Consider the following 18,925-nt stretch of genomic DNA (forward strand, 5'->3'; position numbering starts at 1 on the left):
TGCTGTTAAAAACAGAGCTCAGCACAGCTTACAAATATAGTAAAAACAATAAAAATACACAATCAGAGAAAAACAAGCCAAAATGTTAGGAAAAGGAGTCTTTCACACCACATGCTCAGTTCTAAATACTGTTGCAGCAAGTTTTACAAGTTCCTCCAGTATTCCACTGGTGCAGGCACTCAGACATTCAAAGTACTGTATGTTTCTTAGGTTTTATAAAAGCAGAGCTTTGCTTAACTCAAAATTTCTTCTCCCTTTGATAACCACATCTACACAGGTTCCACCTCCATACTCAAAATGAAACTGGGCCTGGAAGTGTACAACAACCCCACACATACCTTGCTAATTCGATTATCAATGCCAGGATGTCTGTCTTATCGACTACTCTCCTGCTCCCCCCCCCCACACACACACACCGGGCATCATGAAAGACCCAGTCCTGGGCTCAGAAAGAAAATAAATATCTGGTCCTCTTCAAAGTATTGATAAGCCTCTTGTTTTAATTGAAATAATAATTATAAATTCTTGTTCTTATCACTAATGGGAGTTAATTATCTTGCATATGCTGCTGTTGCTTCTATGGCTGTAACGGAGTGAGGTTAAAGATAAGTGAAATGCAAATAGGAAAAAAAAACACAGAAGGCAGTAACACTTTCCTAAATGTAATACCATACCAACCACAACAAGATTCCTATAAGGCAAAAAACTAAGCATCTCACAACCAGTCAGGATTCCTAACCAAAAACCAAAAATATGATAAATGAAGAAATATTTATGTAAGCATAACTATCAAATATATTTATTATTTACACAAACTGTAAAGATATTTATAGTGCAGTCCTAAATTTATTTATTCAGAAGCAAGTCCCAGTGTATTCAATGGGGCTTACTCAAACAGGGACAGAAATGCAACCTCAAGTGATAAAGCATCTTCATTCACACAACCCAAAATTCCGAATCATGCCACTTTACACTGTTTTGCAACTGTTTATACTTGTTTTTATGGTTATTGGATTTTAAATGGCTTTATTTCTTGTTGTGAGCTGCCTTGGTTTCCAACCCTACCTCACAGGGGTGTTGGAAAGACTCCATACACACACGCACACACTGCAGATGTATAAATACATACAGCCCATATAATAGTTTATTGTCAAACCAATTGGTCATTGCAGAAAAATCAGTATTAGTTTTTTAAAAATCAGTATTAGTTTCCTACAGAATAAAAACTGCAATACCTAAGTAAGCCCTGCCTACTTGCTTTAAAATAGGACTGGGGGGGGGGGCAGAAAGAGAACACAAACACAGTTCTTTTTTACATTCACTCCAAAGTCCCATTGATTTTCAGCACATTCATAATCATGTCTACTCAAAAGTAATTCCTACTGAATTCAATAGGATTTACTCTGGACATATGGGATTAGCACTGTTTTTACCCCCAAAAGCAACTATTGGGAAGGTTTTCAAAACACTGCCCAGGATCTGACTCCTACACACAACAGGGGGAAAAACCGAAATGTATATACCTACCCAGTTTATGAGATTTATGACTTTAGCTGTTGGAAAAAACAAAGTTAACCTGCCCAAGATGCATGTTTTCACGCTGCTATAATTAAACCGCGCCACTTAAGGAAAAGTGGGCATGGTCAATTAAAAACATAGAGCACACCTAGAATTTTGATAGAATATATTTCACCTCCCACTGTTTTATCTTGTGCAAACTGAGACAGTCCTCATGTCCACTGGAAACTATTCTGCAGAGTAGTCAGTGCCTTTATTCCACAATTGTTTTTGGAGCTTTCTTTTAGTGTTGCAAAGCATTGCTGTACTTCAGATATTCACTGAAACAGAAGCAAAAAAAATAATTTACCATAGGAAATTCACTAAAATTGCAAAGTAAATCAGTCATATTTAAAGTGACCATCTGAACTATATCAACTGACTTAATAATGTTGCTTTGTCCCTGCTAAAACAAGAACAGCACAGCACATGTCTTCTTTCTATTATTTGGGCTGATTGCAGGTGTTGCCACCGCTTGCCATATGCCCAGAGGCACATGTTACCAAATTCTTCCAAGCTACACATGCTTATTGAGTTCAGTGGGATTTACTCCCCTGCAATCATGCTTAGGATAGATGAAACTGACCACAAGGAATAGGGTGGGGAGGAGGGATGGCAGGGCTGTGGAGGCAGTACACCAAATCTTCGACTCCGACTCCTCTATTTTTCTACTGTCCGACTCGGACTCCACCCCAAATTGCTTCCGAATCCTCGACTCCGACTCCACAGCCGTGGAAAGCGCTGTAAATGTCTTTTTAAATTGGAAGCTCTCGTAGGAACATTTTTATCACTGCCTGAATATGTGCTGATCTTGGCATCACAGCATTTGTGTTCATCTGGGTCCTGTGTCATACACTGACACACAAAATGTTTTCCATCCTGAGTTATGGTGAAATGCTGAAATACAGCTGACTTCATGGGAAGCTTCTTTGACATTGTGAATTTATATTTTTAAAAAATTGTCAGTCAAAATTTATTTTGAAGTCGGAGTCGGTACATTTCTTCTGACTCCACCCAAAATTGCTTCTGACTCCACAGCCCTGCTTAGGATAGGTAAAACTGTCTGGGGGGAGGGAGGGGTGGCTAGAGTTGGCAGGGGAGGAGGAAGAAGGAAAGGGGGAGAGGAGGAGGAAGGGAGAGGGGAGGGGAAGGAGAGGAAAGGCAGGTCTGATCATTTGCATGCTTATTGAGTACAATGGGATCTACTACCATGCCATCATGGTTAGGGTAGGTAAAACTGACCATGGGGGAGGAGAAAGGGAAGGGGATGGGAAGGGAGGGGGTAGGAGGGAGGAGAAGGGAGGGTGTGTTTGATCATTTGCATACTTTTTGAGTTCAATGGGATTTATTTCTGTGCAGTTATGCTTGGAAATGGATTGTTTTCAAGTCGATCCCGACTTACGGTGACCCTATGAATAGGGTTTTCATGGTAAACGATATTCAGAAATAGTTTTACCGTTGCCTTCTTCTGAGGCTAAGAGGCAGTGATTGGCCCAAGGTCACCCAGTGAGCTTCATGGCTGTGTGGGGATTCAAACCCTGGTCTCTCAGGTCGTAGTCCAACACTGACCCGGGGGAGGGGCAGGTAGGGTAGGGGGAGGGGAGGAGATTGGGTCGGTGGACACTGGACAGAGGGGAAGCACCTTTCTTCCAAACGGAAAACATTGTGAACAGTATCATTGCTTTCCAGCATTTCCCCCACCCTTTTTTATTCTACAGCAGGCACATGTAGTCTCCCACCCAAATTTAAACCATAGCTGTCCTTTGCCACATCCACACCAGGCCTTTATTTCACTAAACAGTCTTGGCTTCTCTCAAAGAATCTTGGGAAGTGTAGTTAGTGAAGGGTGCTCAGAGTTGCTAGGAGATGTCCTGTTCCCATCACAAACCTTCAGAGTAGCTGACTGTTAAACCACTCTGGCCACTGGAGCTCTGTCAGTGGAATAGGTGTCTCCTCTCAGCACGCTTCACAAACTACACTTCCCAGGATTCTTTGGGAGAAGACATGAGTGTCCAAAGTGAAATAAAGGTCTGGTGTTGGTGTGGCCCCCTGATTAGGCAAGCCAAGCAGCTGTGAGTCTGGCTTTTAAAACACTGACAGTTGGTTCTTACTGAGCATACTATCATACAGTTCAATGCAAAATTTCTTAAATTAAAAATCAGCCAGGCATTTTTTTTAACTTTTAAACTGCAGAAGATGAAGGTCAGAGTATGGGGCATGGTCAGTAATAGCATTACAGGTACTCTGTCAACATGGCTGATTTTTAATGAATTTCAACAGATTACGAGAACTCTGATAGAAGTTCAGAAGGGATCTGAGTTTTTTTTATCTTTTTAGACTTTGAACTCTATTCTCTCTGACTGTTTTGTGTATCACCATGAAAATTGAGAGGCTTGTTAAGCAAGCATTTCTGAGTTCAGGACTATATTTTTTGTAAGGTTTTGTTTTGAAATGAGCTTATGGGACTTTCGTGGCTGTATAATTCAAGAGTTAAAATTCTAGTCTGGCAGTTCTTTCTGTATTAAATACTTGCTTGCTTACAGTACTTGTATAGCTTTGCTGCTATATCAGCATTATAAGCACTATATAAGACTGTTGTATTTCCCATTTAACATTTTACCCTAAGTGCTGACTTGCTTGAAAGACCTGTCCTTTTGCTTCAGCTGGCACTGAAAGTAGTGTTTGCACTATGGAATATCTCTCACCTTGAGGCTACTTCAACTCCAGGTTGCCAAGAGAGGGAGTGTTATGATTTAGCTGACCACAACTACTTGCTGCCACTGTAAGTCATGCTTGTTTCTCCACAAATTGCAGAACTTCAGATTTCAGCAGGCTTTCAAGAAATGACATTGGGAGAAAGAGGCGGACGTCGCAGAGACTTCCACGACCTTGGTGTAAATACTCGTCAGTCAATGGAACATGTTAGAGAATCCAAAACAGGTACATGATTCTTAAGCATGCTACAAATGTGTAGAAAATAAGTTTCGTACAGTAATAAATTAGAATTGTATTCCTTTCTGATTTAGCAGCTGCCCTATCAAATTCCCAAACCGCTATTTAAATTCCTGAGGTGTCAGTGAGTACTATGCTAAATGAAGGCCAAAAGAAAGGGGAGAGCAGAGGAAAAGGTTCACCATCCCTGTTGTAAATTCTGACATTCTAGTGTTGTGTGCTATGAAAAATTTCTAACTGATGAGAATGTCTCTTGCTATATAGTTGGTTGGAAAAGCTGTCTGTTGGTAAGAGGAGTTGGATGTCTTTCTTCAGGTGCTTCAGGTACCATGATAAGGTTAAGCACAAACCATTTTCGTCTGACTTCTCGTCCGCAATGGGCCTTGTACCAGTACCACATTGGCTACAATCCACAGATGGAAGCCCGGCGTCTTCGTTCAGCTTTGCTGTTTCAGCATGAGGACCTAATTGGAAGGACGCATGCTTTTGATGGGACCATTTTGTTTTTACCAAAGAAACTGGAAAACAAGGTATGGTGACTAGAATCTAATTCTGTCAAGACTTGCTGACTTCAGAGTTGCTGCACAGTTATGCTTTGAATAGTTTGGAAAGCTCGTGTATAATGATTCAAAGTTTTAGAAGAACTAAAATCTTGATGGATGGTGCTGTTTGATTAAGTTGACTTTGAGGTTCAGGGTGCGCACAGCACCAAGCTCAAGTGGCTAGAGATGTGTCTGCTGTTTGTCTCTAGATGCTTCATCAGTTTAACACAGCGGGTGCCAACCTTTTTGAGCTTGTGAGCACATTTACAAACAAAAGAAACTGTTGTGGGCCCTGTGCACAAACCTCAACCAAGCAAACACTAATGGAATGTTTGTTTCAAGACTATTTTCTGGGGTTGGGGGAGGCAACCTGCGGGTACCAAAGAAGGACTCTATGGGGGCAAATGTGCCCACAGGCACCATATTGGCAGCCCCCACTTTAAGGGGTTATGCTTGTTCTCTCAAAGCTCTTGCATGAAAATGTAAGTCAACTTTCAAGCAAGTCATACTTAATCACACTGCCATTTAATATTCTCAGATTACTGAAGTGTTCAGTCGGACCCGTCAGGGAGAGACTGTGAAGATTACCATCACCTTAACCAATGAACTGCCATCTACTTCGCCGACATGCTTACAGTTTTACAACATTATTTTTAGAAGGTTGGCTGCCAGTGCATTGATCCTCTGTGAAATAAATTAGTGCTGATGATGGGACAGCAGTATGTTTGTAGTTCGTGGTAAAATGCTTTGTGAGCCAGCTAAGCTTATTTCTCTGAAATACCTTTCTTTACCGAGGGAGAGTTTTAAGTATCCTAGAGCGAGTTTCGCCTACTTGCTCTAGTAGGCAGAGCCATACAAATTTATCTGGTGGGAGGTGTCTCCTTCCCCTGGTTCTGATACTGCTTGCTTCCAGGTGACGTCTTCGCAGAGCCTCTGCTCAGTAGAAATGCTAATTGAGTGGAACATCCTGGATGGTTTCTCATCATTACACTCCAGGTTTATTTGGGGTGAGAAGGGAACTGTTCTGCTTTGGCTTTCTTAGCCACTTTTTGCCGGCTGTGCCAGTGATGCACTTGACAAGCTCCCATCTTGTGATCTTGGTTGTCCACTGTGGTGGACGCTCCCCCCAACAAAGCTTGCTACTGCCGCATTTGACATTCTCAGTGCTAGTGTGTGGCTGGAAGACTAAAGCAAATATTGTTTCCAGTGCATGTGGTGATCATAATTCAGTCCAATTGCCTGGAAAAAATGTTCAGGAACCACATCTGAATTGCTCAAGTGCAACTTGTAGTTGGTTATCCTGTGCATAACCAACGATGCTCAGTGTTGTGTAGAACTGATACAGATCTGATTTACTGCGTAACAGAAGCCTATATTTATAGTGAGAGCCAGTGTGGCTTAGTGGTTAGAGTGTTGGACTACGGCCTGGGAGACCAGGGTTCGAATCCCCACACAGCCATGAAGCTCACTGGGTGATCTTGGGCCAGTCATTGCCTCTCAGCCTCAGAGGAAAGCAATGGAATACTGCTTACCATGAAAACTCTATTCATAGGGTTGCCATAAGTTGGAATCGACTTGAAGGCAGTCCATTTTCATGTTTATGGTATTGGAACACTGTTCCTGAATTGAGGGGCTATTTCTTATAAAAGTATAGGAGTGATTTCCTATAAAAGTACAGGAATGGAAAGATCTTAGCCAAGCCATGGCATGGCCAATTTCTGGTCTGCTATGTTGCAGATTATTAACACTACAACTTTTTCTTTCCAGACTGTTGAAAATAATGAACTTGCAGCAAATTGGACGAAATTATTACAATCCAAGTGACCCAATCAGTATTCCTAAACACAGGTAAAATTGTAACACACTTTTAAGTTAAGCTTTTTTACATGGCTGAACAGCATTTTGTGTGTGATGCATATTTTGGATAAAGTCGCAGTTTCTTGGTATTCTGTCAAATTTTAGCTCAAAAATGGTCTTCATTTATATAGTGTACTTTGCACAAGAAGGTCATATAGAACAAAAGCTGGTTTTGCTTTGTCATGTGTCATAAATAAGAGCTCTGTCATCCATCTTTTCTGAACATCTTCCACTCCTGAAAGAGGAGGTGGATGGTTATTCCTCCCATTTGCTATGGTTGACAGGAGACTCAGGCTGCCTGCTTCAAACCAACAGGGCTTTCATAGAACTGGAGCTCTGAACATTTTTTTTCTGGTCTGTCAGCTGGCTTCAACGCACTTAGAACTGTGTTAAGTATGCACTTAGAGTGTCTTCAGCCTTGTGCCTGAGGGCACCTTTTATTCTGGAGATGTAGAGATGTGTCTGATACTGTAACATAGGGTAGTGAACATAATGCCCTGCATATGTAGTTGAACTAGAACTCCCATCATCTGTCCATAGGCCATTTTTGCTGGGTCTGATGAGAGGTGGAGTCTACGCAACATCTGGAGAGCAGATGAAACATGGTTAGCATGGAGCTCTTCATTGATGTATTTGATAAGGGTGAGGGAAGGTGTCCTTGCAAGGAACTATGGCTAGAAATATCTATGCACTTGGCAGTGGCTTTTATTGTCCACATGCAACAAAAATAAATGTTCACCCTTGCACATGGTGAATTGTATATGTTTATATTTAGAAATGGACTTCCAGAAGAGTATATTCTTGCAGTCTGCTCTTATGAGCATTTAGAAGAGATCTTAACAGACAAAAATATGCGTACGTGTGTTGCTGGATTTTTCTTTTTGAGCCTGTTTAAAATTTAGAATTCATTGTGGAAATGTTCAAACACATCTAATTTAATTGGAAGCAGGCACTTTAACGACTGAGGGATTTTTCTTTGCAAAGATTTAGGATTCCAAAAGTAAGGAAATAAGTTTTGGCTTTATGACTTTTAGATTTGCTTCCTGAAAAGTTAGTTAAGTTAAAAATAGAAATGATGGATATTTTCTGAACGTGAATAACTTCAAATTTTTGTTTCTGGTTCTTCCAAGCTTTGAGTTGCGATTCTACAGAGCATGATTGTAACTTTGAATGAATAGCTTCTCATTAAAATATCCACAGTCTCTTAAAATGTTGGGCAGGTTCATGTGTAAAGCTAAGCCATAGTTAAAACAAACAAAGGTTTGTAAGCAGGCATCAGTTTGTGGTCTGTTGGCAGTAAGCAACCTGTAGTTAATCTGCTGGGCAGGTGTCAGTCAAACAAATGGCTTAGCATCCCATGTAAACCAGGCCATTATTGATTGAGTGGCAATTTGTAATACATGACATTGATTGGAATTTGTCATCTGTTTGCATGGCAGGTTGATGATTTGGCCAGGTTTTACGACTTCCATTCTGCAGTATGAAACAAGTATCATGTTGTGCACAGATGTGAGCCACAAAGTTCTCAGAAGTGAAACTGTTTTGGATTTTATGTATTCCATGTATGAGCAAGGGGGAGAACAGAGGTTCAGGGAAACATGTGCTAAAGAATTGATTGGCCTAATCATTCTTACAAGGTAAGAACTTCTGATGATTCTTCCTTTGAAAAGGGAGGTTAGTTATACTTATACAGAAGAAAATTGAAGTCATGCTTGTAGTACCTATTGTCTGAATTATGTTCAGATATATCAGGTAGCAGTTAATAAATGGGACTGCTTTACTGTGGGATTCTTTGTTGTGGTAAGATGGCTACCTTTTTTTTTGGTCAGTATATTTGAAAGCAATGGAGAGATGGTAAAACAGTTGCAAGCTTTTTAAAAAGCTACTGGTCCAAAATCTAAATAACTGATTATGTTAATGGAACAAAACGATGCTTAGGATGTGCCTGCATTGCAAGGTGTAGCTTTCCTTGCCCCCCTGCCCACCTCCAAAGCCTGTTAGCTGAGTTCTGGTAATGCTGACCAGGGCTGATCTTAAGCGTATTCAATTGTAGGCAAAAGCCAGAAAGTTACTATGTTCTCTGTATGAAAAACTCTGATTTCAAATGAAACAATTTAGCAATGATAAGGGATAATCATCTATTGCTTTTCGGGGTCACTTTCCAATACCTGTGATGGAAGGTTGACCTGATATGCTCTTTCTTCCATTACATAACTGTGCCCTATCTTGTTGGGTTCATGTCAGTTCTCTATTGGTAAAGGAGGGTTTCCATAGTGGGCTACCTCCTACTTGCTCTAGAGGCAACGCTTGTGCAGATTAAGTTCCAGTCCTGCCTGCTCAGTGATGGGGTGTTTTTCTTCAGGTTTCCTCTATTTCAGCCTTGGGCATGTGATTCTGGCAAGAATTATTTTTAAACAAGCACTGGGGAAAAGAAAGCTGAGAGAAGCTTTGCTTCAAATTGATTTGAGTCAACCAGTTTTGGTGAGTCAACCCTGGGTCAGCATTGTCTCATGCCCCTGTGACACTGAGGCAGTTTTCCTCTTGATACTGAATCACTTAGTAACATTTATGGCTTTCTGTACGTTAATTGTTTTGCGCTGAAATAAAGCACTGTGTCAAAGGAAGCAAAATTAATGGAACTTTTTGAAACTTGGTCAGGTATAACAACAAAACATACCGAGTGGATGATATAGATTGGGATTCCAATCCCCAAGATGTCTTTAAGAAGGCAGATGGATCTGAAATCAGCTTTGTAGACTACTACAAAATGGTATGAAATGATTACTTCAATTGTGTGGTGAGCCTTCTCATTTAGCTTTACTAAGGTTTAAGGATTGGTGAAGAGTATATTTAATTTCTGTTTCTTTCTGTGTGGCAGTTAAATAATGTGGTGAATCTAGGCAAATATTTGTGATCTTAAAAGGCAAGTCTTTGCTTACTAATTCTGTGAGAAAGTGGGAATAAATTTGGGCTAGAAAAAAGGGTTCTTTCATGGATGCCAGTGAGGTCTCCACGTGGGTTATAGTCCCCAATCAGCTCGAGACAGGAACCTGTCATAATTTTTTCTTGGCTCCTCCCCTTCTTACTGAGGTGATGCCAGTTCTGTTCCTGTCTCAGCTCGGGCAACAACCTTTGGCTGTTTTTCTCTCACTTCTGTAGACTATCAGCCTACGGCTCCTCTATTTTCCTTCGTTCTTTTCTATACTTCTTATTATCTTTCTCTTCCTCTTTTCGTACCTATTCTTTCTCTCCTGGCTGAGATATGGAAGCACTGCCGTCTTCTCAGACCGCCAGGACAAAAACCCTTAGAGGAACAGGGCAGCACACAGTGGCTACTGTGGTCGGATCCCTGCAAGGCCATAAGGGGTCAGGGTAGCACTCAGCTCCTGCTGCAGTCAGTTCCCGGCTGCCGTCTGTCCCACAATCCCAGAACAAGAAGGGACACAAAAAATCAGGGCAGCACCCAGCTCCTGCTGCGGTCAGTTCCCTGCAGATATTGGGCATGACGGCAACAGCTCCAGCGGACGTGCAACGTCCGGCCAGGGAGCATAGGCAAGAAGCCTCACGTCAGAGCATGAATTTCGCTGCTACATCGCGGCACAGCTCTAATCGGGGCGGAGGCCTACTGTGTGAAGTGAGCCTTTCACCACCGCCTACTGCCTCTTCCAGCTCCCTAATGATTTTTCCCGCCGAAAAGGCGGCGGCGGCCATCTTGAGTGGCACTCAAGAGACGTGTTCGATAGAGCCTGCAGTCCAGTGCCATCTACTGGAGCAGCCGGACGACAGCAGATCGGAGGATGAGGGAACGACGGAAGCCCATGGGCGGTATGGCCCCCCCGTCTCTCCACCCCAGCTCTCTCCTCAGCCTATGCCAGCTCCTTTAATAACCCCTTCAATGATGCTGGCATAGTTGTTTTCGCCTGACGTAATTTGGCAACTTAAGCAGGCGCTATTAGAGGTGGTCCCACCATTTACTGTGATACCCCCCAATACTCCACAATGCCCACAGCCTACGGCAGTAGCCGCCCCCCCCACCATGTAAGAGACCACGCCAGGTTGCCAGACAGCTTTCCCCTGACCGGACTTTGGTGGCTATGGGTACGGGGTATTATGAGCGGGACCACCAGGATGCCCTATCAGAAATCGGATCTACAGGGTCCATGGATGACGGAGAATGGACCGATGCCTCAGAAACAGAGGCTCAAAACTCGGTCAGACTATTTTTGGAAGTTCATTTTGAACCATTATTAAAAAAGGTGATTGCTTCCCTGGAGCTGACTGCTCCTTCTGAGGAACAACCTACCTCCTCCAGGCCAGCTATGGTACTGCCTACTGTTAAGACCGGGCCTAAGGGCATTCCGTGCCCACCTATGCTGTTGGCTAATATTCAACAGGAGTGGGAGCTACCGCTATACCCCAAAAGAGGGACTAACTGGGCTAATAGACTATATACCTTAGAACCCAGTGTTATGGAACAGTTGCGGGCCCCAGACGTGGATGGGCCTATTACTGCGCTCCTGTCACATTCGATCTTGCCACGGGATGGGGATGCTCATCTCAAAGATCCCATACAGCGCAAGTCAGATCTAGCACTTAAGCGGGTACATGAAGCGACGGCTATGTCCATAAGAGCCTCTGTGGCAGCTTCAGTATTCTCTAGGGCATCACTGCTGTGGATTGAGGACCTAGCCCAAAATCAGGAGCTGGAGGTCTCCAAGTTACGAAAGTCCATTTTAAAACTCACGCTGCATGGCCTTCGTAGCAGACGCTACTATGGATTCCTCACAATTTGCAGCCAGGGCTATGGCCACGGCAGTGGTAGCCAGGCGCCTAGTATGGCTTTCACATTGGGATGCGGACAATGCATCCAGATTTAATCTAGCCACAGCTAAATATACAGGTGGGAAATTATTTGGGGAAGACAATCTGGCGGAGGTATTGGTGGACAATAAGGATAAAAAGAAAGTTATGCCCTCACAGGGGAAAGAGGAAAGAAAGCCATTCCGACGCTATACTCCCACTTTCCAGACGCGTTCCTTTCATGGCTCCAGGCCCTTCTTCAGCAACAGACAGGGATTTTAGAGGCTCCCGTTTTCCCTGGCAAAACCAGAAACCTCCACAGAGATTCCACCAGAATAGACAGCAGTCCTACCAGACTAGGCAGCAGCGTCAACCACAACAACGTTTCTGACTCTATACCTGTCGGTGGTCGACTCAATTACTTCCTAAACCAATGGCAGACAACAACGAAAGACAAATGGGTCCTGAGCATTATCAAACACAGGTATAGACTGGAGTTACATCAGTATCCACCCCCACGTTTTGTCTTCTCACACAGACCGACATCACTACAAAAACACGGAACATTCCTAGCAGAAATAGAGCACCTTCTACAAATCTCAGCTATAGAACCCGTCCCCATGGACGAACGGTTCTCAGGAGTGTACTCCCTCTTCTTTTTGGTGGCAAAAAAGGACAGTTCATTCAGGGGGGTGCTTGACCTCAGGTTTGTCAACCAGTTCCTGAAACGCAGGACTTTCCGGATGGAAACTATAGCTTCAATCAGAGAGGCACTCCAACCCCAGGACTATTTGGCATCCATAGACCTCAAGGAGGCCTACCTGCACATTCCAATTCACCCCACGCACAGAAGGTTGCTCAGGTTCACATACGACAAGAAACACTTTCAGTACAAAGCCCTGCCATTCGGACTTGCCACGGCACCCAGGATCTTCACCAAGGTGCTGGCAGCAGCACTCTCAGGCCTACGTCTGAAAGGGGTGCACCTCTCCCCTTATCTGGACGACCTACTTCTCAGGTCTCAGTCGTTTACCCAGGCAAACAAAGACTTAAATCTTACACTCAGTTTCCTACAAAACCACGGTTTTTTAGTGAATGTTCAAAAGAGTCGCCTCTGCCCCACGCAATCACTTATACACCTGGGCACGGTGATAGACACCCTTGCTCAAACTATAACGCTGGCGCCACAACGAATCTGGGCCATCACAGACCTAGCATGCTCCATACACGACCAAACAAAATGAGACTTGATGCGCCTGGCAAATCTGCTCGGGATGATGGCATCATCTATAGCAGTTACACCATGGGCCAGACTTCATTCACGTCCTCTTCAACATCTTCTGATCAAGTTCCAGAGAGACATCGCCTCGAGGCGACACCGTGTGATTGCCTTACCACACAAAGTGCGTCAGTCTCTCACCTGGTGGCATCGGGACTCGAATTTGTCCAGGGGGATCCCGATACAGGACCCGCCTCGCGCAATAATTACTTCAGATGCCAGCCTCTGGGGCTGGGGGGCTCATTATATGGATCTCTTTGTACAAGGACGTTGGAGTCCACCAGAGACAGCCAGGCCCATCAACTGGCTGGAACTGAGGGCAGCTCACCTGGCGCTGAAGCATTTCTTTCCCAGTCTTCACTACCCCGATGTATTGATCAAAACAGACAACACCTCGACCAGATCATACATAATGAGACAAGGAGGGACCCGATCCAAGCTCCTCAGCGGAGAAGCAATAGCCATGCTGTCCTGGGCAGAGCAGCACCTTACATCTGTATCGGCGGAATACCTGCAGGGAGCAATGAACAATCGGGCGGATTGGCTCAGCAGATGTCAGATATTCCCAGGGGAATGGGCACTCAACAGAAGCGTCTTCCTGATGGTTCAACAACACTTCGGAAAATTAGAGGTGGACCTCTTTGCCTCGGACACAAACTATCAGATCCCTCGATATTTTGCAAGATTCCACATGCGTGGGGCGGAACAGATAGACGCACTGATGGTGAGTTGGCCACAGCTCCTATTGTATGCATTTCCACCAACTCCTCTCCTCGCCAGAGTCCTCAACAAGATCAGGAGGGAAGAGGCGCAGGTGGTCCTAATAGCCCCATACTGGCTGAGAAGACCGTGGTTTGCAGACCTAGTCCAGCTGTCTGTCAGAACCCCACTTCCAAATCGACACGACCTGTTACATCAGGGACCGGTCCTCCACCCAGACCCAGCCTGGCTTCAGCTAGTTGCCTGGAGGTTGAACGGAGCAGGCTGTTAGCATTAAATATTTCACCTGATGCGACAGCAACTATCCTGGCGTCACGTAGGCCATCTACGCTCAGGATATACCAATCCACTTGGGCAGCTTTCCTGCATTGGTGTACGCATGACACCAATCCTATGACGGCATCCGCACCACATATCCTGCAGTTCCTCCAGGACGGCCTCCACCAGGGTCTACGTCCTAACACCCTCAAACGTCAGCTATCGGCGCTTGCATCCGTTCTATCTTTAGACGAAGGGGTCTCTCCAGCGTCACATTCGCTGCTCAAGAGATTTCTAAGAGGAGCAACCGTTATCAGCCCTCCAGTAGTGCACAGATTTCCTTCATGGCACCTCCACACAGTGTTGACCGCACTACAGAAATCTTCATTCGAACCCCTGCAGACGGTTCCTTTGCGAATACTCACCTTCAAAGTCACGTTCCTCATAGCAATCACGTCAGCATGCAGGATATCAGAGATCAGGCTCTATCAGTGCAAAAACACCTCTGCAGTTTCCATAACAATAGAGTTGTACTGAGGATCGACCCTAGCTTCATACCAAAGGTCAGGTCTCAGTTTCACCTGCAACAGGAGATTGTGCTGCCCACGTTCTGCCCAAATCCTAAACTCCCCATGGAAAGGGCATGGCACTCCCTCGATGCGAGGAGGGCGTTGAAGGTATACATCAATAGGACAGCTCAATTCCGTAGATCGGAATCTCTGCTGGTATCATTCCATCCTCCGACTCTAGGCCACAAGGTGTCAAAATCAACTATAGCTAGATGGCTAAAGGCATGTATTTCCTTAGCCTACAGATCACTCAGTAAACCCGTGCCACAGGGAATCACGGCGCATTCCACTAGAGCGGCAGCCACAACAGCGGCCTTTTCAGCTAATGCCCCATTGGAGGAGATCTGCAGGGCAGCAACTTGGGCCTCACCTTCGTCGTTTACCCAACACTACAAAATGGACTTATACGCATCTGCGGAGGCCGCATTCGGTCGTAGGGTTCTCCAGCAGGTTCTTCCTCAATAGACCCACCCTATTGCCGAGCTTTGGTACGTCCCACGTGGAGACCTCACTGGCATCCATGAAAGAAGGTACGGTTGGACTTACCGTGAACGGTGTTTCTTCATGGATGCCATGAGGTCTCCACGACCCTCCCTATGAGGGGCTGGGAAATCCATCTGCAATCTGTGTTATCTGCTCTTATTCTGTTGTTATATCTTCTGATTTGTTCTTTCTATGTTACACTGAGGTGAAGTTCCGAGCTGGTCAAGAAAGAGAACTGGCATCACCTCAGTAAGAAGGGGAGGAGCCAAGAAAAAATTATGACAGGTTCCTGTCTCGAGCTGATTGGGGACTATAACCCACGTGGAGACCTCATGGCATCCATGAAGAAACACCGTTCACGGTAAGTCCAACCGTACCTTTTCTTTATTCTCTTGAGTTGGTGAAACCTGAACTTTTAATAATGCCTAGCCTCCAAGTTCATAGCCTAACTTCTGAAAACACTAGAAATTAGCATCTGCTGATCATTCAGGAGCCTATTGATGAGGTTCCAGTCAGGTTGAAACACCAAGTTACAAAAATCATAGGTTTGCCACTAAAAGAAACAGCTCAGTGTTGCTATCCTTCCTCTCTAGATTTAAATTTACCTTTTCGCTTGGTGGTGTTATGCTAGGTTTCCTTGTTCCACATCATTCGCTACCTCTGGCAGATGAGGGGCTCAATGTAATGTTAGGACATAAGATGAGTTGATCACAGGGTTGATGCTTTTTTTCATAGGCACAACTCTAGTCCTTGTCTGTACATTCACAAAAGATGTGGAATTTTTAATTCAAATAAATATGCTGAGCTGTGTACAATGTGTTTGCAGAAACTACATTAGTGACTGCGGATCTGGAAGTTCCTTTCTGCAGAATTGTACAGCTTTTTGGGTTTTTTTTATTTGGACTTGATATTCTGCTCTATCCCAAAGACTTAGGGCAGGCTACAGTGCATTGAAACCAAACAGAGTTCTGGCTGTGGAATCCATTGTGTTGGACCTTGCCAGATAATCTAGTTCCAGATGTTTCTTGCCACATGGTGCACGCTTGCAAAGGCCACTTGCAAGAGGAGTTCAGAGAAGGAAAAATTCTTGATGGAATGGGTCTAGCCTCTGATTTAAAAGAGAAGGCACTAATTACCTTTCTTTCAATTGGTGTGGTTTTTGTGGCAAGCCACTAAGTCTGCTTTAGCATTATGTTCTGAGTTCAGTAGTGCCACTTGGTATTTATGATATTGTGAAGCCTATTTGCATCTGTGTAGCACAAAGCTGCTTCTCATAGCCAAAGGTTTTGCAAAACTAAATTCTAGGTGTTGTGCTTTTAATTCAGCAATATAGCCAAGAAATCACTGATTTGAATCAACCAGTTTTGGTGAGTCAGCCAAAGAGGAGAGGGCCTGGAGGTGTCATGGCAGGTCCAGCAATACTTATTCCTGAGCTCTGCTATCTTACAGGTATAATACAATTAAAAGTAGAAGTTCCGTCATGTAACCTATATTTTAATATTGTTAATATTCTGGGTCAAATCAGCTTCTTTTTACTTGGGGGTACCATTCACAATTCTCAGTATAGGTCTGGTAGTTAGAAACTGTTGAAATGATTCAAATAACAATCCATCACATATTGTACTCTCTCAGTATGAATCCATGTTTGTGTAATAGTTGGAAAATAAGTGTGTGTGGGAGAGAGGGGGAGAGGGAGTGGGAGTGGGTGGGAGTTGAATTTTGTTAACTATTCCCTAGTTGTGTATTCAGTGGAGAATGCTTGAGGCTTCCATTTGGCACCCTGTTTGCTTGGTGTAAATAAGCTTTTCATATTTGCAGGGCTAACTGATAAAATGCGAAGTGATTTCACTGTGATGAAAGACTTGTCTGTTCATACAAGACTTGCCCCAGAGCAGAGAATGCGTGAAGTTGGAAGGCTCATTGATTACATTAACAAGTATGTTACTTAAACAATATTCACACACTTTTTATAATTTTGTTGATTACTAGGAAGCACAAGCCTACCCTGCCCCAGAAAAAGTTAATATCTTTAACTATAGCATCTCTTCTGTTTTATATAATTAAACAGAGATGATAATGTCCAGAAAGAACTTCGCGATTGGGGCTTAAGCTTTGAATCCAACTTGCTTTCCTTTTCGGCAAGAGTTGTTCAGTCAGAAAAGATCCATCAAGGAGGAAAAGTGGTGAGTCAACTTTTTACTTAATTAAATGCATTTGAAAATTTGACCAAAATGGATTATTCTTATTCATTAAATAGATGTTCAAGAAAAAGTTTATGTTCATGCTGGATGATTACTTTGGAATCATCTTTATTTCAGTTTGACTACAATCCACAACTTGCAGACTGGTCTAAAGAAACCAGGGGAGCATCTCTGATTAACGTAAAGCCTCTGGATAACTGGCTGTTGATCTACACACACCGAAATTATGATGTTGCTAATACATTAGTTCAGAATCTCTTCAAAGTCACACCAGCAATGGGAATACAAATGAACAAGGCAATGATGTAAGTGCTATAGAGATGCTATCTAGAAACTTTTTTCAGAAATTATACTAGGCTGGTTAAATCAAGGAAAATAAGTTGCACACAGTAATTTGGCAGAATTTCCAATAAACTTCTTTAAAAGCATAGCAACATCCAGGAGAATTTGTGACACCATCTAGAACAGCCAATATTTGGTTTATTTTCCAGAAATGAAATAAGAGTTCAGCTAAGTCTTTGGGATTCTTAGGTATGCGCTATTAAAGTCATAAGAATTCATTGCTCTTGAGTTTCTTAAATTGGAATGGGCGATGAATAAAGTAGCAAAACATGTGGCCTTTCTTTGTAGGGTTGAAGTAGAGGACCGAACAGAAGCATACTTGAGAATCTTGAAGCAAAAAGTTGCCTCAGATACACAGATGGTATGTATTCAGTGATTTAGAAGATATAATTCTGAAATCTGGTGTGGCGGTGGTAGATCCTCTGAACCATGGAGGAGAATTTTTGAATTGGATTTCCTATAGTAGTTTACTTGAATAGAATGAGCATGGGACATGAAATAATTCTGTAAAACTGCTAAGAGATTGTGCTTCTGCCCAAAACCAGTCCACCAGCGGGGGAAGATGTTGCACAAACGGGACATCTGGAGAGCCATTTGGGTCTCCGTGTCTTGCACTAAGGACGAAGTGTACAGATTTACTGTTTGTCTCATACAAAGTGGGAGCCCAGGGTAGTATGGTTTCAAGGTCCACTATCAGCAGGTGGGCCACGGATTGCATTGTGCAGGTCTGCTGTGCCAGATCTCAGGTTCTGCCTTTTGAACATTAGTGATCCAGGTGGGAGGGAGGAGCATTCTCCATTGTGGCCCTGCACATCAGCCCCCCTCAGAAGACACATGATGGGTGGCCAACTGGGCTCATTTCACCACATCCATCAAACCCTATAAAATGGACAAGCATGTTTCAGCTGACTGAGAATGGAAAGTTGGAATTATTGTGACGTGTTCTGGTCAGTGGAGAGTGGACCATAAAGCCCTGCATTATAAGTTGAACCTGGATATATGTGGGGCAAAGAGGTCTCTCACATCTTCATGTTTGTGTGGTTACCCTCAGTAGAATAGTTGAGGACTCTGTTGATATCCCTCCTTTTCTGTCCCGTACAATTTCTTCTAATTTTTCATGTTCTGTTCTGTATTTTGGCTTGCCTACTTCCTACTTCAGAGTCTTTTAGGGAGATAATTTATTGAGGCGTGTGTTTAGGTTCTCACTTCTGACTGGTCTCCAGAGGTTGACTTTGCCTTCCAGAAGAGGAGTTAACTCTTTCTCTTGTATGTTGCACTCTCCACTGACCAGAAGAACGTGTCGTGGGAAGTCCAACTTTCCATTCTTTCCCATATGTGAAGGTTTTGGTAAGGTAAATGCAACAC

General features: G+C 43.6%; 1 protein-coding gene across 2 annotated transcripts in view; it reads left to right on the forward strand.

Annotated features, from left to right (window-relative positions):
- PIWIL1 (piwi like RNA-mediated gene silencing 1) overlaps nucleotides 1–18,925 on the forward strand; it is a 46,934-nt gene that overhangs the window by 11,869 nt on the left and 16,140 nt on the right. For both annotated transcript variants that reach the window (XM_061602814.1, XM_061602813.1), the window contains exons 4-14: nucleotides 4,372–4,497; nucleotides 4,825–5,039; nucleotides 5,590–5,711; nucleotides 6,819–6,899; nucleotides 8,348–8,545; nucleotides 9,567–9,678; nucleotides 16,343–16,466; nucleotides 16,836–16,953; nucleotides 17,086–17,200; nucleotides 17,336–17,523; nucleotides 17,849–17,921. In XM_061602814.1, the coding sequence (XP_061458798.1) occupies nucleotides 4,372–4,497; nucleotides 4,825–5,039; nucleotides 5,590–5,711; nucleotides 6,819–6,899; nucleotides 8,348–8,545; nucleotides 9,567–9,678; nucleotides 16,343–16,466; nucleotides 16,836–16,953; nucleotides 17,086–17,200; nucleotides 17,336–17,523; nucleotides 17,849–17,921 (1,472 nt within the window). The remainder of the gene's footprint in view (nucleotides 1–4,371; nucleotides 4,498–4,824; nucleotides 5,040–5,589; nucleotides 5,712–6,818; nucleotides 6,900–8,347; nucleotides 8,546–9,566; nucleotides 9,679–16,342; nucleotides 16,467–16,835; nucleotides 16,954–17,085; nucleotides 17,201–17,335; nucleotides 17,524–17,848; nucleotides 17,922–18,925) is intronic.

Source organism: Rhineura floridana, chromosome 19 (assembly GCF_030035675.1).
Source record: "Rhineura floridana isolate rRhiFlo1 chromosome 19, rRhiFlo1.hap2, whole genome shotgun sequence".
Lineage (NCBI taxonomy): Eukaryota > Metazoa > Chordata > Lepidosauria > Squamata > Rhineuridae > Rhineura > Rhineura floridana.